The sequence below is a fragment of the Indicator indicator genome, chromosome 1 (assembly GCF_027791375.1).
Source record: "Indicator indicator isolate 239-I01 chromosome 1, UM_Iind_1.1, whole genome shotgun sequence".
NCBI classification, from domain to species: Eukaryota; Metazoa; Chordata; class Aves; order Piciformes; family Indicatoridae; genus Indicator; species Indicator indicator.
In genome coordinates, this window is record NC_072010.1 from 23,657,026 (window position 1) to 23,680,768 (window position 23,743).

General features: G+C 43.2%; 1 protein-coding gene across 1 annotated transcript in view; it reads right to left on the reverse strand.

Moving 5' to 3' along the window:
- Positions 1-1,686: 1,686 nt before the first annotated feature.
- The window catches only part of KATNAL1 (katanin catalytic subunit A1 like 1), a 34,857-nt gene continuing 12,800 nt past the window's right edge, over positions 1,687-23,743 (reverse strand). Inside the window, exons 4-10 of the mRNA XM_054383904.1 lie at positions 16,876-17,000; positions 16,272-16,377; positions 8,658-8,816; positions 7,690-7,816; positions 6,624-6,758; positions 3,419-3,545; positions 1,687-1,885 (exon numbers count right to left, since the gene is read on the reverse strand). Of these exons, the coding sequence (XP_054239879.1) occupies positions 1,687-1,885; positions 3,419-3,545; positions 6,624-6,758; positions 7,690-7,816; positions 8,658-8,816; positions 16,272-16,377; positions 16,876-17,000 (978 nt within the window). The remainder of the gene's footprint in view (positions 1,886-3,418; positions 3,546-6,623; positions 6,759-7,689; positions 7,817-8,657; positions 8,817-16,271; positions 16,378-16,875; positions 17,001-23,743) is intronic.

The following is a 23,743-nucleotide window of genomic DNA, read 5'->3' on the forward strand; positions in this document are numbered from 1 at the left end:
AAGACATTTTTAAAGCCCTGACTGGGCTTCATGTCAGATCCAAGACTGGCAGAACCTCCATGGTGTTTCCCCATGCAAACTGGGGCAGCCCTTTATAATGACAGGGTCAATCTCAGATGTGGTCTTCACATAACAAATTAAAAAAGGAATACTGTCAGACACAGCAGCAATGGAAAAACAGCTCCAAAAGTCACTCATGTGGTCTGAGAGATGCTGCAGAGCTGCCGTGCACGCACTCTGACAGTCCTAGCTACTGAACAGTTTAACACACTTGAGCAGCATTTCCCTTAGTGGTTCATATATCACAGTCCAAGAGATCAATGTGATGACTTACTGACATTATTGGGAACTTCCAAGTACTAGTAAAAAGCAGCAAGTCAGAACATGTTTCCATTCAAGGGGAGGTGTTGTAAGTTTCCTACTCCAGTTTGCCACATCTGGCTACACCACTAGGAACCTCCGCAGAGAGCCAAAGAGCAGAATACCTATCAAACTGCACAGCAGCTCACATCCACCAAGATATTTCAGACCTAGCTCAAAAAAATCACCAAAAATTTGAGAGCTGAGTCTGTGAAAAGCTGGCAGATGAGCATGACAGTTATACTCTAAAGAGAAGCTTTCTCATGCTATGGTTTCTAACCCAACCCTTCTCATCCCTACACTTTTACGCGGGAAGGGAAGAAACAAGTAAGAGAGATTGTACAGATTATTCTCCCCTAAATCAGTAACATTTATACATTTAAAAAAAACTTCATAAAAAAATTAAGCATGGACAGTTCTATAACACAAATAGGTACAAATTCCACCACCTAGAAAAGCTAGGAAACAGTTCATGTATACTCATAAGTGGAAGTCCACAATCACATGTTTTAAGGACAGCCTTATGTTTTGAAGGCAGCCTTCACATTAGTGTCTTTCCTGTACTAAGCTCTTGGTTGTTAAACAATGTTATCAAGACAAAGTACAGGATGATACATCAGCAAAAAAGTGCAAGATGCAACTTAAGTCAAAGTGCCTGCTGGTCAAACTGGTACTAAGTATGTTCAGAGATCAAGCATAAAAGTGGACTGAGAGCACTTCCATCAGAAGTCATCACAAGTTACATCAGTACAGTCTGAAGAGGCATCAGTTCCAAATGGATGTATATAAGAGGACAGCCAAGCCCATGACTTGATGGAAAACTGATCCTCATTTCCTCTGTGCGGTACCAATTGATCCACAGGCTTTGCTCCAAATATCCCAGCAGAGAGAGAGAACAGTAACTTCAATGACACATTCAAGAGAGGCAGAGTCAGGAGCTCAACAGAAGAGTAGCACTTAAGAGAAGGGGGTACAGCACACCTTTGTGAACTCCTCTGGAGTCACATCCCCCAGCAGATTTATTGATTCCAGCCACGAAAGATGACTATGAGGAGGTTAAGTAACACTGCTCTTCATGGGAAAAATAAAAAGATTATCCTCACAAGTATAACTTTCCCTTCCTGTTTGTCTTATTTTGCTATTTCAGAGATAAAATATCTTTTACAATATTAGCTTTTTCGGAGTTTAAAAGATCTTGTCATCAAAAGAGGGTGAGATGGGAGCACAGACAGACCTTTTCTTAAACCTTTAAAAAGATTTCTACCTCATTCTGCAAGTGAAAACAACAAAAGCCACAAAACTCGAGCAAAGAAGCTGTCGCTGAGATTAAGCAGATCCAAATTCTGCCATCCATTTTTCATACTTCTCCAGGTCTGCAGCAGAAACAGATTTGGAGATTTTCTTCAGAGCCAGCTCAAAGTCCCCCTTGGTAACTGGCATCTGAAGCTCCTCTTTAGAAAGTGCACGAATCTCTTCTGGAGTTAAGCCGTTAATACGTCGTCTCATTGCCATTAAAGAGGCATCCCTGGAAACAGAGGACAATGGAAGAGAATTAATTGCTAGCAGCATATGCTGCAAGCCTATGAATTTTGACTGTGTTCTCTTGCTAGAAACCACTTCCAGGAACACTTAAGAGAGCATTTATTTACCATGCAAGATGCAGTTCACATCCTTCTTAGCTTCCATGTTTCCAGACCACTACATTAATTCAACATAAAGGAAGCACTGGCAACAAAACCCATTTAAGTATATAGTAAATGTGCAGAGATAATTAAGACTATAAAACTGAAAACCTTTTACAATGATTCATAGAGATGAAGTTTTACAGCCTCAGCGCAGGAACAGGCAGGGTGGGAGAGGAACCGCGCTCAAATATTTATTCCTTTTTAAAGCAGCCTGGGTTTTGCACAGCTTTCCTCTTAGATGTCAACCCTCTGTGCTCCCAAAGGGACAGTCAGCCCAAAAGGACAGTCAGCAAGTGTCTGGAGTGCAGCCCAGCTCTGTTGCCTGCCCGCACTCAGCACCTGAATCTGTAGAGCAGGAAGCATCAGACACTAGCATCACATGGTCCTGCTGCAGGGCTGAGGTCACCAGCGCCTGTGGCTCCTCATGCTCTACCTGCTTCCTGACTCCTCCTCAGCTCAGATGCTGCCAGTGTGGCCCACTGGCATGGAAAACACTGATCATTTCTCACACCACAGCCCACATGCAGTCTGAAATAACATTTTTTTCTTCTTTCCCCAGGTTTTTGCCAGCAAGAGATAACACAAGCCTCAGGGAAAACAGGTAATTCAACTACTGCACTGTGACACACACCAAGTTTTGAAAATCATGGAGTCATTTCACAATTTCAGTAAAGCAGCAGGGGAAGGCAAAAAAAACCCCAAGCCACATTCTTAAAGGATCAGTTTCTCTTGGCAGACACCCTAACATTGTAAGGGACACAGACTTCCTCCCAGTAAGTTTTTTCAAGTACCTCTTCTCCACCAGAAAAGACTAAATTTTCAAAAAAATGAAACCAATTGTGGGAACAGAAAGGAAATAAATTTGTTACTAATACTATGAACTCTATAACCCTTGCAGCACCTGGAAGATTCAGGCAGAAGCCAAGACCATGTTGCACTGGGGGCTGTCCAAGCACAGGGCATATAGAAGTTCTGAAGAATTATTCTGTGAAAGGTTCCTTTGCATCACAAATTTCTAGCTCTTAAACTGATTGTATTTGAAAAATAAAGAAATCATCTAAACCTGGTTTGCACTGCATTAACCAATGCAGACAAATTCAGTAAATACAGCCAACAGTAACAAGAAATTTGCCCAGAAAATCTTTTTTTTCTCTTCAGATCCAAGAAAATCACATCTCACAGAAAGACTCCATTTTTAGACCACTCCACAGTGACAGTAATGCAGTAACACATGGTTCCAGTAAAATAGATTTGAGCCTCAACACAGTCACTCTTAGCATGGCTTCAGCTGTAGCAGGTATTGCCTTTTATCATGGGATGCAAACAATGACTTCTCATGCAGTTTTATTTGCAAATTAAGGACAATGAGCTACCTGCAAACATTAGTGATGTCAGCACCAGAATAGCCTTCAATCTTCTCTGCAATTTCTTCAAGGCTGATATCAGGATCCAGTTCCACCTCCCGAAGATTAATCTTAAGTAGTTCTGCTCTGCCTTTTGCTACAACACAAAAATAGTCTGAAGACTTAGAAGGGTAACAGTAAAAAAAAAATATATATATACATATAAACACAACTTAGATGTTTCATTGAAAAATATAGACAAAAGGATTTAATATAAGAAAAGAGACAGAATACATCACAGTAAATTGTGCAATCAAACACAATAAAGTATATGGTTAAAAGCTGCATGTTAGGACAGCATGCTCCAGAGACATTTTTCAAAGTCATACGTCATTAAAAATGCCTGTTATGTCTCAGGTGACAAAGCATTTGGTCACATACTACCCAAGGGCACAAAAGCACAATCTTACAAATGTCTGCTTCTTCTCACATCCCTTTGGATTCACTCATTGTGCAGTTTCATGAGGACCGCAATGAGGATTCTATTAACAGAGCTTCAGACAGCACAACCCCCTTAACAATAGGCTGAACTTTAAGCATATGTTTAAGCACTTTATTCAGTTGGGACCCAAGAAAGCTGCTGCAGCCTGATAGAAAACAGATACATTAACAGAATAAACATATATTAATATATTTATAATACAAAATGTCCTGGTATCCCACTTTCAGACCTGGATGCAGCATGCACACAGTGATAGCCAGCTGTGTAAATGAGCACTTACACAGCTCATTAGCCACTGCTCTTGTAGAGGGCACCTGCATTTGTGCATTTGGGGACATGTGTTCAGCAGCCTGGGCTTATAAAAAGAGAATTCACATTTGACAGCTTAAGCCTCAGTGTTATTCTACGCAGGGATGGTAAAGCAGGGGTCGAACGCTTTCCCAGCTTCCACTGCACCAAAAAAAAAATATACCAACTCAGCATCTTTATTTCCACAGTGACCATTTTTTATGACCTAGAAAAGAGGACAATCATAAGTAGCAGTAGAAAAGGTTAAAAGTCCTAAGGAAATGTCCACAGTTATGTTTTATTTATTGATATCCCTCCTTCTTTTTTTTTTTTTAATTTTTGGGGGAGGAGAAATACAAAGGAAATTAGAAAGCTTGTATAAAGCTGCTGGTTTTGCCTGCTTTGCAGAACTGTCAAGAATATGGAGTTATCAATCACACACAACTGGCACTAGCTATAAAATGGGGATTTACTATTTATGGAGCACACTGTACACACAGCACACCTACAGGGAGCATCCTGTATCAGAAAACTTTCTTCTAATCTTTGCTATGGGGCTAAGGAAGTCCTTGCAGTATTTTGAAAAGGAAACATGGAATAATCACAGAATCATAGAATTGTCAGGGTTGGAAAGGGGCCCCAAGGATCATCTAGTTCAAAGCCCCCTGCCATGGGCAGGGACACCTCATGGTAGATCAGGTTGCTCAGAGCCACATCCAGCCTGGCCTTGAAAACTTCCAGGGATGGGGCTTCCACCACCTCCCTGAGCAACCTATTCCAGTGTCTCACCACCCTAACGGTGAAAAATTTCTTCCTAACATCCAATCTGAATCTACCCACTTCAAATTTTGTTCCATTCCCCCTAGTCCTATCACTACCCAACATCTTAAAAGTCCCACCCCAGCTTTCTTGTAGGCCCCCTGCAGATACTGGAAGGCCACAATAAAGTCTCTTCGAAGCCTTCTCCTCTCCAAACTGAACAGCCCCAACTCTCTCAGCCTGTCTTCATAGGAGAGGTGCTCCAGCCCTCTGATCATTCTCATGGTCCTTCTCTGGACACACTCCAGCACGTCCACATCCTTCCTATAAAAGGGACTCCAGAACTGGACACAGTACTCCAGGTGGGGTCTCACCAGGGCTGAGTAGAGGGGGAGAATCACCTCCCTTGACCTGCTGGCCACACTTCTCTTGATACAGCCCAGGATCTGGTTGGCTTTCTGGGCTGCAAGTGAACACTGGCAGCTCATGTTGAGCTTCTCATCCGCCAGCAGCCCCAAGTCCTTTTCTTCAGGGCTGCTCTCAAGCCAGTCACTGCCCAGCCTATATCAGTGCTTGGGAGTAATATAATATATGCTTGCATCAAATTCCACAATATACAGGTGTATATATATGACATATAACTTTTTCAGTTAACATGCCTAACCACATCAAATCACACAGCAGTTACAAATGCATCATTTAGACATGCCCAGAACAGCCCAATGGTCTTATTTACAAAATAGACAGAAGAAAAACATAATATTGAAAACGAAACAGGAGCCCAGCTTGTATGCTGTCCAGGGTGTAACACATTGTGTCAAAAAACAACCTGGTTTAATTGGAAACAAGAGCAAGAGCTGATAGGATTTTAAGCTAATTGGTGGTAAAGACAGTCATCCTGTTAGGAGCTGTTTCCAGCTGTAAGCTGCAAAGACAAGCTGTAGAACTATTAAGTGTCCTTATACCTGCTAAATTAAATCACAACTGCTGTCACCACCAACACGCATCTTGTTATCTTGAGTGCTCATGCAAGGAGATGAGGCATCCACTGTACCAAGAAGAAATGAAGCTATGCAAACTTCAAGTGATAGGAATCTCAAAATTAATAGGACAGGTGAATGACAGCTAGGGAAGACAACGCAAGCCGAGACGTCGTAGGGCAGGAAAGTAATCAGCCTGCTGCATTCTGAGTGACTGGAAGCACAGTCACAAAGGCAAGCAAGCCCTGATTTACAATGAACTAAGCCTGTAAGTGAACATTCACGGATCCACTTCTTTGCATTTGTCTGCCAGGGCACAGAGTGCATTTGCAGTATTTCTGAACATGTCTAGCGGCTGCCTTTGATGATCGCTCAAGGAGTAACTGTTAAACATTTGAAATAATTCTAGGCTCATTAAAACTAACTCTCTTTCAAATTGTAAGAACCCATCAATTGGCTTGCAATGAAATGTTGCAGCTCTTTGTTTTTAAGCCCTCAAGCTAGTAGGGGTTTTTTGTTTTTTGTTTTTTTTTTCTTTCTCTCACTTTCTTTAAAAATAATATGATGCAGCCAAACAATTAACCCCTGAATTTCACTGCTCATCACAAAAACATCAAGATTCCTTCAAAACCCAACAGTCCTGCAGTAATTCTAAGTGTATCTTTGCAAAGGCCATTTTAAAGGAAAATGCTCATAGCAAACATACCTGTGGGCAAAGGTATATAAATCCTCTTCTCCAGTCTCCGTCGGAGAGCTTCATCGATATCCCAGGGAAAATTTGTAGCAGCTAATACCATAACCATCTTGGAAGGGTCATCATTTTCCAAAGCACCACCTACCCCTGCAACACAACAGTTCACAGCAATTTCACTGCACAGTTCTTATTGATTGCGATGCTTGCCAAGAAAAGCTGCATAGAAAAGCATTGCAAAAGCCAGGACAAAGCTAAGCAACAACTCTATATACAGTCCTAGTGTCCTTTCCAAAGGTAGGTATGACAAGACCATCATTGTCACAGAGAGGGGGAACAGTTAATTTTTTTGTTGAGTCAGATTTCTTTGACAGTACTAGTAACAGTCACTATGTAAGTGGAGCACTCCCAGTCCCACCAAGAGTCACTCTGTCAAACCCGGCCATAGAAGAAACAGAAATCACTCCTTGGCCTCCCAAATGAGGACTGCAAAGAAATTATCATTTTGGGGCAAAAAGCTGTCTACCCTAAGTTTACAACTATCAACCTGCATGTTTGAGGACATTATAAATGGTAGTTAAACAGCAGCTGCAGTACAGAGGTGGTTATCAAACCACTACACCATGCAATGGTCATCACTGTTATATAACAAGAGAAAAGATACTAAATCTGGTTAAAATGGTACTAACTAGCTGCCACCAGAGAATACAGCAAAATCAGATCTCACAGTGGAGTCCCTGGGCCAGAGACTCTAGTGAAGGGGAGAAAATTGTTTAAATTGCATCAAAATTCAAGACTGCATTAAACTACACAAATCTCCATTATCTGCTTCTCCTAGAATGTCTCTTAAATATGAATTTTCAATTTACCAGCAAAATGGTCATTTCAGAAAAAAATAGAGCAGAACACTCTTTACAGTTATCTGCCTTTGGAAATTCCCCAAATACACTCCCTCTCTCAAGTTCTGCCTTATTCTTGCCCTATCCATAAAGCCAGAATTTCTAGATTGCTCAAGTTCTTACATTCCCATCTGTAAAGAAACGATGCCCCAGCCCCAGACTCAGATCTAAACACTTGTTACCATCCATTTGCACAAGCAGCTCTGACTTGACTCTGCGACTCGCCTCGTGTTCGTCTGACGTGCCTCTGCGGCTGCACATGGAATCTATCTCGTCAATGAAGATTGTTGCTGGAGCGTAGAACCTTGCCTTTATTCAAAGGAAAACATCACTGTTAAGGCTGCACCTGCAAGCACAGGCCCTCAACAGACCATGACCCAGTCCCACCAGGCATACTACATACATATCTTCCCTGCCTGTCACAAGAATGTAATTCAAAATCTTGATTTGCAAACTGTCTGGCAAATGCTGAAGTTTATACACTTTAAATCGTACTCCTTAAATCGGAGGTCTTGGTGGTTGGTTTTCCCCAGCAACCGGTCTTGCAAAGGGGAACACAATCAAAATACAGACACATTTTATGTCCAGGTTTTTGTGCTGCTGAGGGGTAAGCACAGAGGACAGAAAGGAGCTCAGCCTGTCTCAGAAGAGACAGGTTTTAACAGAGTATTGTAGCAGTGCAAAGAGGTGAATGACTCCTCAGTATAGGCACACATGGACATGTCCTTCACATACCTCTCATGACAGATCACACCCACAACTTCACTGAGTGGTTTGTGTCCATTATTCAGAACAGAAACAGAATTAAAACATGTAGTGCTTCTAGAGCAACAGTTCCACATCCCTTCCACTTTCAAATCTACTTCCTGTGGGCTTGTTATCCCACAATCAAATAAGAACTTTTGTCAAGGACACAATTCTACAGTTAGTCTGGAAAATGGCATTCTAAATATGGGTGATAAACCATTTTCTTTTTAATCCTCAACACTCAGCAAAGGATGGAAACACAGAGGTACATTTTTCTAACTGGTTGAGGAGGTGTCAATTCTACGAACTCCGTGCTTCCAACATGCTACTGAAGGGGCAGGAGACCAAGAGAGATGTTCTTTCTCACCTTAGTGATCCCCAGATCACATCATCGAGGACATACCATTTCAAACAAGAGGCGGACCAGCTTCTCAGACTCGCCCCTGTATTTAGATGTCAGGGTAGAGGAAGACACATTGAAGAATGTTGTTCCACATTCTGTAGCAACAGCTTTCGCTAGCATTGTTTTGCCAGTGCCAGGAGGACCAACCATCAGCACGCCCTAAAAGGTGAAAATAAAGGAGAGCAACGCAAACAAAGAAACTTTGCAATGGGTGCTCTATATTGCACTTCCATTTGATACAAGATCTGTATTTAAATTGTTTGATAACTTAATTGTCATCAATGGAAAACAAAAAAGAATCCTACTTTCACGAACAGCATGGAAGAACCTGGTTTCTTTTTACCACTCCACCTGAGTCTCAATCACAAAAGCCAGTAAGTGATGCTGCACCTAGCACCTCGGAAACAGGCAAAAGGTTTACAGCCTTGCTCTGAATCAGAGCCTGGACATAAACTTAGGCCTACTCATGCAGGGATGCACAGGCAGATGAAGACAGTGAATTATTTTTGGAACAATGGCCACTTCACAAAGAAAGCTTCACGGAAACCAAAATACTTTTACAGAAAATTGCTTCCTCATTAGATCCTTTTTATGTAGAAAAGACATTTTGCCAAAAAGCCCTGAAGATGTGTACACATGAATCTGCTTGATTTTTACACTTACATTAGCACAAGAACGTTCACTGAATAAAATGGTTCATCATACTGTTTAATCTCTGCATCTCAGTACTTCTGCAGCCATACTACTGCATCTTAACAAGTACTGGATGAAGTACCATCCTCACCATACTTTTCCATGCCAGAAGACTCTTGCTATTTCTTTTTTTACAGATAAGCTAACTGTAGCTTAGGTGGACTACATCTCAGTCTCACAAAAGCCTAATATGAACCCCAGTGATTAATCAGAAAGATTTAAACTAGAACACTAAACTATAATTGTTAAGTCCCAAGTTGGCATCTGCACCATCGACTTACAAAATCATGCAGGTTGGGAAAGATCTTTAAAGATTATTGAGTCCAACTGCAAACCTAAATTTGACAAGTCCATAACATATCTGTTTCCATCTGTGGTCTACCTGAAAGAGAGACTAAGAAGCACACATCTCTGCAGCTCAGCCCATTCACACATCGTTGCACAAGCAGGTTTTTAGCTAGACACACAGTGGGCTCAGGACCCATGTTAAGACTGTAGCACTGAGCCTGGTTAACCACTCCTGATAATATTTCTAAATACACTTATCTTTATGGACAGTCTTTCCAACCCTTTCAGCAGCAGTGCTGAAGAGGGACAACACCTTGTTCCATGCTACACAGCAGTAGAATAGAGCATTGTAATTTTAAGCACGGGACTGTGAAAATGCAGTGCTCAAGCAGCTTGGCTTTTTTTCCTTCCCAACTGCAAGATCTTATTACATGCTAGCAAGAGTTTCCTAAAGAAGTTGTACTGTGTTGCAAGGATAATCAAATTAGCTGGAATTAGCATTGCACATCATAACGTGCACTGCAATTAATAACTTACATAAAGTTCCACAGCAATAAAATTTCTGTTAAATGCAAGCCACATAGCAAATTAGATTTCATCTGTTCCTCACAAAAAATTTACTTCAAAATGCGCAAAGAATGACATGGAAGAGATCTATAAAAACAAATCAACCGGGGATGCAATTATTCAAAAACGTACTATTCAAAAGCAATAGTCTCTCTGTACTCCATTTTCCATTAACTCTTAATACCTTTATTGCCATTTAACACTTAGCTAATGCAAGCTCCACATACAGTTGTCTGTAAATTAAGTCAGAAAAGCTCACACACCATCCATACAGCAAACAGCCCAATGTCACTCCTCAGGCTGCCCAAGGCTTCCTAAGATGCAGAGCAGCAAACATAAAAAGTAAATGGACTCTTTTTTCCCCCATCACCATTCAGACATATACTGTGATTTCAGCTGCTGCACATTGTAATATTGCAAGTACAACCCTGTAGGACTGGATGAAAATCACTCAGCCTGCGATACGGAATTCGGGGACGACTTCCTGTTCTCTCTGAATTTCAAACATATTTATTTACTATTTTAAAACAAGCTGCACCTCAATTTACATCAAAGTTGTCCCTGGTGTCTTCTGCAGGATCTGGTGATACAAGGGACTAAGGTAATTTTTTGGATATTGCTCTGGTCCTCCATTATTCTGGAAGGTCAAATTCTGGCTTCACTTATGCATACTGCTCACTGCTGAAATCATAGAATCATAGAATCAGTCAGGGTTGGAAGGGACCACAAGGATCAGCTAGTTCCAATCCCCTTGCCATGGCCAGGGACACCTCACACTACATCAGGACGGCCAGAGCCTCATCCAGCCTGGCTGCAAACACCTCCAGGGATGGAGCCTCAACCACCTCTCTGGACAACCCATTCCAGGCTCTCACCACTCTCATGGGGAAGAACTTCTTCCTCACATCCAGCCTGAATCTCCCCACCTCCAGCTGCATTCCATTCCCCCTAATCCTGTCACTACCTGATAGCCTAAAAAGTCCCTCCCCAGCTTTCTTGGAGGCCCCCTTCAGATACCAGAAGGCCACAAGAAGGTCACCTTGGAGCCTTCTCTTCTCCAGACTGAACAGCCCCAACTCTTTCAGTCTGTCCTCATAGGAGAGGTGCTCCAGCCCTCTGATCATCCTCATGGCCCTTCTCTGGACACCTTCCAGCATGTCCATATCCTTCCTATAAAAGGGACTCCAGAACTGGACACAGTACTCCAGGTGGGGTCTCACCAGAGCTGAGTAGAGGGGGAGAATCACCTCCCTTGTCCTGCTGGCCACACTTCTCTTGATGCAGCCCAGGATCTGGTTGGCTTTCTGGGCTGCAAGTGCACATTAACAGCTCATGTTGAGCTTCTCGTCCACCAGCACCCCCAAGTCCCTCTCCTCAGGGCTGCTTTCCAGCCAGTCACTGCCCAGCTTGTATTTGTGCTTGGGATTGCCTCGACCCAGATGCAGGACCCTGCACTTGGTCTTGTTGAACCTCATGAGGTTGGCTTGTGCACACCTCTCCAGCCTGTCAAGGTCCCTCTGGATGCCATCCCTTCCCTCCAGCGTCTCTGCTGCACCACACAGCTTGGTGTCATCAGCAAACTTGCTGAGGGTGCACTCAATGCCATTGTCCATGTCACCAACAAAGATGTTGAACAAGACTGGTCCCAGGACTGAGCCCTGAGGGACTCTGCTTGTCACTGGCCTCCACTGGGACATGGAGCCATTGACAGCCACTCTTTGGGTGTGGCCACCAAGCCAGTTCTTTATCCATCTCGTGGTCCACCCATCAAACCCATGTGTCACCAGTTTGGAGACCAGGATGTGGTGTGGGACAGTGTCAAAGGCTTTGCTCAGATCCAGGTCAATGACATCAGTTGCTCTCCCCTCATCTATTAATGTTGTGACTTTGTCATAGAAGGCCACCAGGTTTGTCAGGCAGGATTTGCCCTTGGTGAAGCCATGCTGACTGTACCCAATCACCTCTTCACTATTTTTCTGTCTCAGTAGTGCCTCTAGGAGGATCTGCTCCATGATCTTACCAGGCACAGAGGTGAGACTGACTGGCCTGTAGTTCCCTGGTTCTTCCTTCTTCCCCTTTTTGAAAATGGGAGTAATGTTTCCCCTTTTCCAGTCTGTGGGCACTTCCCCAGACTGCCAGGACTTTTGGAATATAATAGAGAGGGGTTTAGCAACCTCATCTGCCAGTTCTCTCAGTACCCGTGGGTGTATCCCGTCAGGTCCCATGGACTTGAACACTTTCAGGTTCTTCAGGTGATCACGAACCTGATCTTCACTTATGATGGGAGGTTCTTCCTTCTGGTTCTTGCCATTAGCTTCCATGACTATTCCAGGAGTGTGGCTGGAGGCCCTTGCAGTGAAGACTGAGGTGAAGAAGTCATTGAGAACCTCAGCCTTTTCCAGGTCCCTTGTGACCATTTCTCCTGTTTCCTTTCTGAGGGGGCCCACACCTTCCCTAGTCTTCCTTTTACCATTAATACACCTGTAGAAATTCTTAGTGTTCCCTTTAACCTCCCTGGCTAGATTCAATTCAAACTGTGCTTTGGCTTTCTTAACCAGGTCTCTTGCTGCTTGGGCAGCTTCCTTATACACCCCCCATTCCAGCTGTCCTTTCCTCCACTCCTTGTAGAGCTTCCTTTTAAGTGATAGTGTGTCCAGCAGCTCCTTGCTCATCCAGGCAGGCCTCCTAGCATTCTTCCCTGCTTTTCTCTTTGTTGGAATACATTGCTGCTGGACACAGAGGAGGTGGTCCTTGAATACTGACCAGCTGTCCTGGGCCCCTCTTCCCTCTAGGGCTTTGTCCCACGACACTTTGGCCAGCAGATCCCTGAAGTGATCAAAGTCTGCACTGCCTAAAGTCCAGGGTTGTAAGCTTAGAATATGTCCTCCTGGTTGCCCTGAGGATCTTAAATTCAACTGCTTCATGGTCACTGCAGCCAAGGCTGTCTCTGAGCCTCACATTGGTTACCAGCCCTTCCCTGTTGGTGAGAACAAGGTCCAACATAGCACCTTTTCTTGTTGGTTCCTCTACCATTTGGAGGAGGAAGTTGTCATCTATGCAATCCAGGAACATCCTGGATTGCTGGTGCCTTGTTGTGTTGTCCCTCCAGCAGATGTCAGGGTGGTTGAAATCACCCATGAGGACCAGGGCTTGTGACCTGGAAGCTGCTTCTCTTTCCCTGTGGAGGGCCTCATCTGCTTGGCTCTGCTGGTCAGGTGGCCTGTAGCAGACCCCTACAGTAACATCTCCTTCCCCTGTCTTGCCTTTAATTTTAACCCATACACTCTCAACCAGCTCATCATCCTTCCCCAGGTGGAGCTCCACTGATTCCAGCTGGTCACTGACATAGAGGGCAACACCTCTTCCTCTCCTTCCCTGCCTATCCTTCCTAAAGAGCTTGTACCCATCACTTGCACCTCCTGTGTAGCTACTCCAGTGAGCGTTACCTTGCATGTGATACTGGTAGCAGCACATATGTGTATAACATGGGTGCACACCAGCTGTAAAGCCAGGGAAAAATAACCTCTCTGGGGATAAAGACAATAGAAATATCAGTTAAAAAACAACCAAACAAAAATATCCAGCCCCTAAGCAACACAAAAAAACCCAGAACTTGAGCTCTCAGCAAAACAAGATGTGCATGGTTGCAATCAGAAACACGTAGGATCAGGTTGCTCTTTCTCTCTGCAAACTAGGAGGCTGCCACTTACTTGCAAGCTAAAATCCTTGACAAACACAAAGACTTCTTTATTCTTTCTCTAAGGCTCTGTTAATCCAAAGTATGCCAATAAGAAGCTGAAATGCACCACAGGGAGTAAGTGTTTTGATGAAATCACTGCAGGGTTACTTCTTGTTGTTGTAACAATCACTAGCAGAGCAGTGGGAAGCACGGCGAGTAACCAGGCCTGCTTGGCACAAAACAGTTCAGAGAAAAAGAAAGAGCAAGCCCGGGGCCACTCAGAAACTGTGGCTGCAACTACAGAGCACCTGTGTTGAATCAGGGAAGACAGCTGGCTCCTTCATACAAGGCACTGCCCTCTGAATGCAGGCACAAACTGAGAGGGCTGTCTTGGGAATTGTTCTCAGGAGAGCCTGAACATCCAAAACCAGATTTGGCTGCCTTTTCCCTGAATTATTGTCCTGAATGCCTAGGCTCAACAAATGCCTGCTGCTACGCTGATTACTGCAAGAAACAGTCTTCCCTTCAGAACTTATCATCCTTGTAGCACAGTCAGAGGTCAACAGGAGGGAAAATACATGCTGTTCTTTGTGAAAAATAAATTCAGGAGAGTTACAGTTTCACAAGTCACCAGGGAAAAGGCTAACAATGAAGACTCTTCATGGACTCGTCAGAAATCAATTTGCATTTCAGACCGAAGAGAGGAAACAATCTTGGATTTACTTTTTTTCACGTCAGCTACCACCTAGTTTTCAAAGGCAACACTGCTCAGTAGGAAAAGATAATCTCACACAAAGAGATGGAGACTGTAACTCTTGAAAAGATCAGCCTGTTGTTTCTTTATTCACTGCCACAACACTTGGAGACAAGGCCAGTGGCACTCTTCCTGTTCTCTGCAGTCTGCTGAGATACTGGTCTTCCAGGCAGGTGGCCACTACATCCTCTAGGCATGTTGATAGGTGGGGAAGAAAGCACAGCAACTCTTCACTGCCTTAAAAGTTGTTGAAGACTGGAGACAAAAAAGGCCCCTGCAGTCTGTTTTAAGGGTACAGATCGACTTCCTTTATGACAAAAGGAGAAAGATTTAGCCTATTCAAAAGACTAAAAATCTCACCCTACATTTTGAAATCCATGATATCTAGCCTTTGTTCAAGCTTGGTTAACCTTAAGGTTAACCTCAAAGCACTGCTATTGACCACAAGTACTCTAAACCCCAAAGGCCGTATAGCTTGATGCTGAATTTGGCCTGCCTCTAGGTTTGGGCTGCCCCCTGAAACTCATTAAAACCATCATGACCAGTCCTCAAACAGCAACCTCCCAGCTCCCATTCTTTTTGACTTCCCCTTTTTACTGACTGTAGGCACAAGTCTTCCAAGGCTCTGTTTTGTAAACAAGGAGAATAATGGGGATCTACGACTGGCTTCAGCTGAAGGACAGTTTTGAGGGTCAGATCTCAATACAAGCCAGACAAGTAAAAGAACCAAGCAGGAAAAGACTGGGCAAGCACTGGTTACACAAGACCTGACATATGCTGCTGAGCCAGCACACTAGGCCATGGAAACCATTCACGTGGCACAGCACTCCTTACACATGCCATTGCCTCCCAGACTCAGAATAACAACTTGCAACAGTCTCTTTTGTCCAGTAATCCTTCTCAGTAAGCAGAAAGCCCTTCAGTTGTGACTACTTACTCCTAAAACAAGTGTTAATGTGACTCAAAAAAACCCTAAGATAATTTTATTTTCTGTTTATAGAAATGCTCAGCCAGCTCCTCCCTCCTCTTCATTTTTAGTTCTAGTCAAGGCCCAGACTGAGTTCACCTCTGGTCCATCAGCCAGACCAGCTCTGTCTGATACCCATGTCCTTCTTCCACTTTAAATTTCTCCCACTTCAGCAGTAACTATGCTCAGCTGCAAGTCTAACAGCAAAGCCAAATCATCACTCCCCTCTCTCCCTGCACCATCCAGCCTGCAGTCTGAAAGACAGCTGGTACATGCAGTATAAAACAGTCCAAGCACTGCTGTCCTCCATAAAGCACTGAAGAGTGGCCACCACAATCCTAAGCAGAGCTGTCTATTAAGCAGTTCTGCTTCTGTCAATATACCCTGTATGCTCACTCACATGTACAGGCTGATATGCAGAAAGTACTAGCTTGTCAACCAGCTATGACTAAGTAAATACAAAAGAAATATTATTTACTGTAAAGCCCACACACACTTCCAGCTGTTCTTTCAGTGCATTCCACATGAATCATTATGAGAGGATTTAATGAACCAATTCCTGATCTGTCCCATTTGCTTGTTTAGCCTTCTGCTACAGCAATCCACACGAATTACAGCAACATAACTACAGCTTGCCGTTTAGTAAAACACCAAATAAATTCCCACCTTCCAAGGTCTTCTGATCCCTCTGAAAAAATCAGGCATCCACATTGGAAGAACAACAGCTTCTCTTAGTAATTTCTTGGCTTCTTCCAAATCTGCTATGTCATCCCTGTGCAAGATGAAGAAACTGGAATAAGATTCCCATACAACAGTATTTCTTCTATTTTTATACAAGAAAAATAGAAAAGCTTTTCACTTAGTACTTAGCATGCCAGTAGAAGCCTCATGAGAGCACTCTTTTAATTCTGTGACCTAAAACTGAATCCACTTTTGGAAGGTAGGGGGAAAAAAATAGATTTTCAACTCAAGTTACCCAGAGCTGCTTAATGAAAAATTGTTTTGGACAATGTGAACACCAAAGAAGTATCTTTAATATTCTCTAGACTGTACTTTCATTTCAGCAGTACCTGTAACTGATGTACTGCACATAATAACAGTTAGCAACAAAAGCTTAACTGGAATCAAATTAATAAACTGTTAAAACCAAAAGACCTCATTTTGCTTATCTGCAGAAGATTATGATGGCTACCTATTTTAAGAGTCAGAAGAAGGATTTCTCTCCTTCCCCATGCTAGCAAAACCACTTGAATTGAAAAAATCCTCCTACCAATGAATGCTTGGATTCCTTGATACAATGTCCCTTTCAAGAGCTTCAACTAAGTCTTTGTCGTAACCCGCTCCATCAAATTTTGGAATTTCCCCATCGCCAACTTCCTGGGGTGTTTTCTTTCCCTAGAAGTGAAAGTCATAGAGGCTTATAAGGACATTACACTTTCAACACATCCTTTACTAACAATATGGAGCAATGTTGGCTGGATCGTCTCTGTAGAAGCCACAGGAAGACATCAAGCTTCAAGGCAGCCATCTCAGGACCATGATGGCCAGAAAAAACAACACTTCATAAAAAGTCCCCAAACACCTGCAGCTGCCTCTAGAACAGCACTTTATTTCCTTCATAGGTGCAGCTCACAGAGATAAAACCCCATCAGAGCTCATTATATACCACAGTGGGTGGGGGGGTTGGTGGTTTTAAAGCAGCAAACCAGACACTCTTAACAGTGCTAGAGATAAGTGACACACTTCCTGGCCAACCAAAAGCACAAATGCAGAAGCAGCCTCACAAAACAGGCTTGCATCACAACTTAATGCTACATTAATTCTAAAGCATCTAAAGTATATTTTGAAGACGCTACACCTTTCACAGCTAAAGAACCAGCGTTGCATTATCAGTGAAAAAGAACACAAAAGCTGTTACACCCATTGAGTTTGATGGAGGAAACCCAAGCAGATTCTCTCTCCTTGTTTAATGAAAGCCTTCCTGCCCAGCAATTTCTCTTTTCCTCACCTGCAGACTATTTCCCATCTCTCATTCACTGGCCAGCTCCATAAGCAGTTAAAAGGTCATATTTATTTAAGGGCTGCACCAAAACCCCTAAAGAAGCTCCCCAGTCACCCAGACACTGCTGGGAATTCTGACAATGATTTCTGCAGCACGGCAATGCTCGTTCTGCGACCAAGCCTCACACTGCCTCTGCCCCCAAAGGGCACAGAGTTTCTGGTTAATACTTCCACAGCGCCGTTAAGCTTATCGGGGTGAGGAAACATTTCGCCTTTGAAGCATCAGGGTTCTGCTCCTCCTCTCTCACTACAGAAGGAAACCACTTCTCCTCCCAGCCCAGCGGCAGCGTGTGCCTGAAAAGCAGCTGGAGGGAGACCGAGTGAGGAGCTACTTTCGGACTCTTAACTCAGCTTCTAAACATTATCAGCAGCAAGTTAAAGAATTCCAGCTGGCAGGACAAAAGCTGCTAGGCAAAGGCAGGCCGAGAGGCAGCTGGAGACACACGAATAACCTCACAGTGGAAAAAGGTAGCGATTGCACCCCTCCTCCTTGCCTTTTGCTCACGAGGCCTGTGAGGGAGCAGTTTATTTTCCCACTATTTTTATTTGCTTCCAAGTGGTGTTGTGTTGTTCAGTATTGCCAGTTCAGGTTGCCTTTTTAAATTTTTTTTTTCTTCCATGGAAAAGAAGCTGAAAGTCGTGTTTAGACAAAAAGCTGGTGTCAAAAATGTAATGGTCTGGCATAAAAGCGAAACAGGAAAAAAGCCCTGTAGAATTGGGAAGGTTTCAGAAGAAAGAAAATGGAATCCAAATGTAACCATAAAAAAAAAAGAAAGAAAGATGGAGGGGAAAAAATACAATTAAATGAAAGGTATTTGCTGTCTCTCTGTTACACACTTCTGTTTCTCTGTAATGAACTGGTTTTCCTAGTGAAATAATTTTTCTCCACGACTAAAAACCACATCGGATGTTTTGCTGGTTTGGTTTTGGTTTGTTGTTTGTTTTGGGGTTTGTTTTTTTTTTGGGGGGGTGTGTGTGTGTGTGTGTTTGTTTTTCTGGGTGAAAGAGAGTTAAGGCAGAGTTCAAAAAGAGGAGAGGGCCGGGCGGATGACTGCAGGCACTGTGGCGGAGGCTGAGGCCGCTGCTCAATCGCCGCACCGAACGCGGTGGGCAGAGCTGCACGCAGCCCGTTTGCTGCAGCAGAACGGCGGAGAACACGCCGGTCGGGCAGTGCAGGTGACACCGGGCAGTGCAGATGACACCGGGCGCTGCTGTGACGCTGCTCAGAAAAGCATTAAAAAAAACTCGAAGCAAAAGAGGAAAGAAAGGCCCAGCGGCAAGGCAGGCTGCGGCAGCCACGGAGCGGCAGTAGAGCCAGCCGGCAGCGCGGTGGGCAGCGGGAGGGGCGGCGACAGCTCCCTGCGCCCGGCCGCCTCCCGCACGCTGCATCCGGGGCCGAACCCCCAACCGCCGGGGCCCACGGGTCTGACGCTTCCCGGGAGAAGTTATTCCTCCGGTTCCGTGACAGAGAAGGAAAAGGGCGGCCGCTGGCATCACCTTGGCTATCATTTTAGTGACAGTGAATGCTTCCATTTTTTAAGTTCTAGGATTACCCTGAGATTTAAAATATTTACACATATAATAATGTTATTTATGTTGGTCCCAAACTGCTCCAACATGCAATCCTCAGTCAGCAAGTGAGCAGCGACTTAAAAAAATCATTTTTAAAAGTGTCACCTGAATCCACACAGCAGGAATAAGCTTAATTTTCCAGTCATAGCCTCATCTCTTGTGGAATTACTTTCCCAAAACAGCTTTAAATAAGGCTGCTGTGATGGCTTCTCTCCATCAGGGTATGCTAAAAAGCAGGTATACGGCTGAGTTCCTACCCTTGGCAATCTCATCACCTAACCTTCTCCTCAGCCAACCAAGCTCTGATTTTAAAATATTTAAAAACTTTGCTGGGTTTCAGTCAGGAAGGGCTATCAGACCTGCACCACTCCACTGCAGCAAACCCCTGATTTTCAAAACTCATCTATTTCTACACCTGTACTTAACTGTGCATTAGTTTCTGCAGTTGTCTCATCAATGGGTCCACCATCCTGATGAACTTGGCAGCACAGACGTTCTCTACCATCTTTTACCAAAGCTAAGTCTCCTCTTGGAACGTAAACTGAACACAACTACCTGTTCACTTGGACAACCTTTTTAAACAAATATTATTTCTTCTAATTTTAACATATCTTTCCTGAGCATGCCTGTTAAAAACACATACAACATAGTCATGTTGCTGTCTCACCACAGCCTCCTAATAATGGGTATCTCTTTGCTAGCAACATCTCAACAAACTAAGCCTAGGCTTTAATTTATGTTAATTGTTGCCTTAATCTCAAACAGATCAATCACGTAGAATTGGTGGCTCAATAACCAGAACTAGTTAACTGAAAGTGATGGCATCTTGCTTTCCTGCAGACTTTTCCCACTACACAGAAACACCAAACTATGGCCAAATGCACTCTCTGCCCCTTGCTTCCACAGCCAAAGGTGGCACCTGGCTGTGCCTCGCTCTTGCAGCCAGTCCTTCCCATCACTGCCAGGAAGGGTCATGTGCCAAATTAAAGTTCAACATGATTCAGTTTCTGACAATACAAAAATGGAGGGGTGGCTGACACCCTGGAAGGCTGTGCTGCCATTAAATGAGATCTGGACAGGCTGGAGAGCTGGGCCAAGGTGAACCAAATTAAGTTCAGTAAGGACAAATGAAGAGTCCTGCATCTCAGGGTGAATAACACCAGACACCAGCAGAGACTAGGGGTCATCCTGCTGGGAAGCAGTTCCATGGAGAAAGACCTTGGAGTCCTGATGGACAGCAAGTTAGCAAGTTATCCATGAGACAGCAATGTGCCCTTGTGGTCAAGAGGGCCAATGGTATCCTGGGGTGCATTAAGAAAAGTGTGTCCAGCAGGTCTAAGGAGGTTCTCCTTCCCCTCTACTCTGCCCTGATGAGGCTACACCTGGAACACTGTGTCCAGTTCTGGGCTCCCCATTTCAAGAGAGACAAGGATCTGCTAGAGAGAGTCCAACAGAGAGCTGTGAGGATGATCGAGGGACTTGAACATCTCTCCTATGAAGAAGGACTCAGAGAACTGCAGCTGGGATCTTGTCAACATCTATAAATGTCTGAGGGGTGGTGTCAAGATGAAGGTGCCAGTCTCTTTCTGGTGGTGCCCAGTGATAGGACAAGGAACAACAGGTACAAGCTAGGACACAGGAGGTGCCACCTCAACATGAGGAGACACTTCCTTACAATGAGGGTGATGCATCACTGGAACGGGCTTCCCAGAGAGGTTTTGGAGCCTCCTTCTCTGGAGAGTTTCAAAACCTGCCTGGATGTGTTCCTGTGCAGCCTGCCCTAGGTTGTCTTGCTTTGGCAAGCGGGTTGGACTTGATCTCTGGAGGTTCCTTCCAACCCCTAACATTCTTTGATTCTGTGATATATCTCTCTTCTAAGTCTTTCTTCTCCACACCTGATTTCCCAGCCTCTAGAAGAAATTCTTGTCTCCAAATACATGTCTGCACCATTGAACATTATCCCACCCAGCCTGATGATTCCGGCATAGAATCATCCAATCCCTCCTGTACAGCAGCCTCATTCTCCTCTTTTGGTGATGGTGCTTCCCAGCTCAGTGTCATCAGCAAATTAGCACATGCCTCTTTTCTTTTTTGTGTCAAGTTCACTAATTTAAATAGAAGACAAGAATCTGTCTTGAGGAAGTCCATAAATGATTTACCTGTTGACTGATATATTTTCTTTCAGTACTACTCATTAACATTCACATGGGACTACCACAGACCCATAAGTTTTAATGGAAATCTCTGCTCCTAACCCTGCAATTTCACCTTTCAGCATTCTTAGATTAAGATTATGCAGCCTTCTAGTCACAATGCATGGAGGTCTATGCTTCCACATAAATACAAATACCTCATCTCACATCTGATGATGCACATCAGAATAATCAAGGAAAAAAACATTACATTTTTTTCATTGATTTTAATATTCACTTCACTGATAGGGCAGCACAATCCATGGCTATTTGATATCCTTTGTAATATGCCCCATCCTCATCCACTGACAATCTGAAATAATCTAAAAAGTACTCCTGAAAAGGTGTTCTACTGCTTACATATAGTATCATGTAATTCCTAAACCAAGTAGCATTCATGCTGCCTCTTTAAGTTGAACTATTGAACAGAAGGCAAAATTCTTGGAAATGATTTGGTAGAAGGTTCCCTGAGACCAAGCCTAATAATTTCCAGTGGAACTAAGGAGGAAAAAGCAGTTGAAAGCAGTATTTCAGAAAAAGCAACACATAAACATAAGGGTTTAGTGGATAAACATCATCCGGTGGCTTGCAGTTCAAGATTATTTTATATAGCACTACAAAAGGTCATTTTACAGGCACAGTCAGGTTAAAACTCCTTATCCCAAGACAGTTACTGTCAGAATAAAAAGATTATATGGTCTGGGGGAGGAGAAACAGTGAAAGAAGGCATTTGACTCAAGTGAGGCAAAACACTTCTGAAGCATACATACTCTACCTTTATTTATACCTTTATAAGATCATAGAATGGTTTGGGTTGGAAGGGACGTTAAAGAATATCACAAATAAATATGCAGATTACATTGTGATATTGTAGCCAGGACATCATACAACTTATGACACTGCAACCAACATCTTGGGAAATGGATACAGCATCCAAGTTCATTACATGTTCTTAGTAGCCTGATTCAAGCATCCTAGAGCTGACACATCTACTCTGAAAGAGACACCTGGGTACTTAATTTGAACTTTCTGGTTTGTCTCATTTTTTGGTAACTAAATGTGATCTATTTATTCAGATAAGAGTAGTGTTTAAAATGTACTACCACATTAAATGGAACACCTTCATGACTATTCCTCTGTCTGACAGCAGTAGTGTTGTTAATCTCATTACTCCCAGAGACAAGTATTGTACAAGTCATGTTGTTGTGGGCTGCTTATAATAAAGCCCTATAATGCTCATCGCCGGAGAGCTTTGAGAGCAGAGTTCACTCTCATTAGCACTAAGACTTTGAAGGCTGCCTTATACAAGCACAACTGGTGAACCTGTCACACACCATGACTCCAATTCCCTGTGTAGATATCAGAGCTGTAAATAGTTTCACAGATCTTCACAAGGTTTTTTTATCTTGCAGGATGCACACTTGTTATTTTTAATCTTACTGATCCAGCATAGAGAGATTTCTAAAATGATTAAACTTGATCTGTGCAGTCACTCAGTGGCACTGCTGAAAATGTGCTTGGCCCTACCTATTGATGGTAATAGGGCTGGGATTGCTTAATACTTTTCCGGTGCATCAGGAAAGCAATTCATGATGTGAAAAACCTATCTTGAGTTCTTTCTGCACTATGAAGAAGCAACCTCTAACAGAGAGGCCACAAAGTGGCTAACTAAATTCATTTGGAAGAAAACTAGCCAAAGTATTCTTAGTCATCTCTCAAGATCTGTATACTGTGTGCCTCTATAGGAATGGGCTTCTCATATCTCTGTCATAAAAGTAAAGCCACTTCAGTACACTTCTGAATTGTATCCCTTATACCACAAATTCCTTGGGTTCCTGGCACTGACTCCACAGTTCAATTTAAAAATACAAATTTTTCAGAAATAGCAATGTGCATACAGACATTTTTCCACCACAAAAACAGTCCTGCCTTTGATATCACTACTTGATAGGGAATCATTATTTTTATTTTTCTTTCATTTTAGCACTGCTTCTTTTCATAGGTCTTCAGAGGAAAGAATTCCCAACTTACTCTGATTTATTTTGCTGTTTTTATTTTTAAAACAAACACTTTCCAAGAAGCATCTTCCTAAATACTATAATAAACACAAAGCCCTTTTCATAAAGAAAATTAAAGTTGCTAAGAGTTTACTTTTATTACATCTCCCTGACGTGATTTTCAAATATATAACTTCAGTTAATTTGGCACAGATTTACCTAGCATGAGTTCACTTACAGAACCGTTCTGGACTTCTAGGCACAACTACAAGAGGCAATGACACTGCGGAACTCCATCCATAACGCTCAAAAGTCT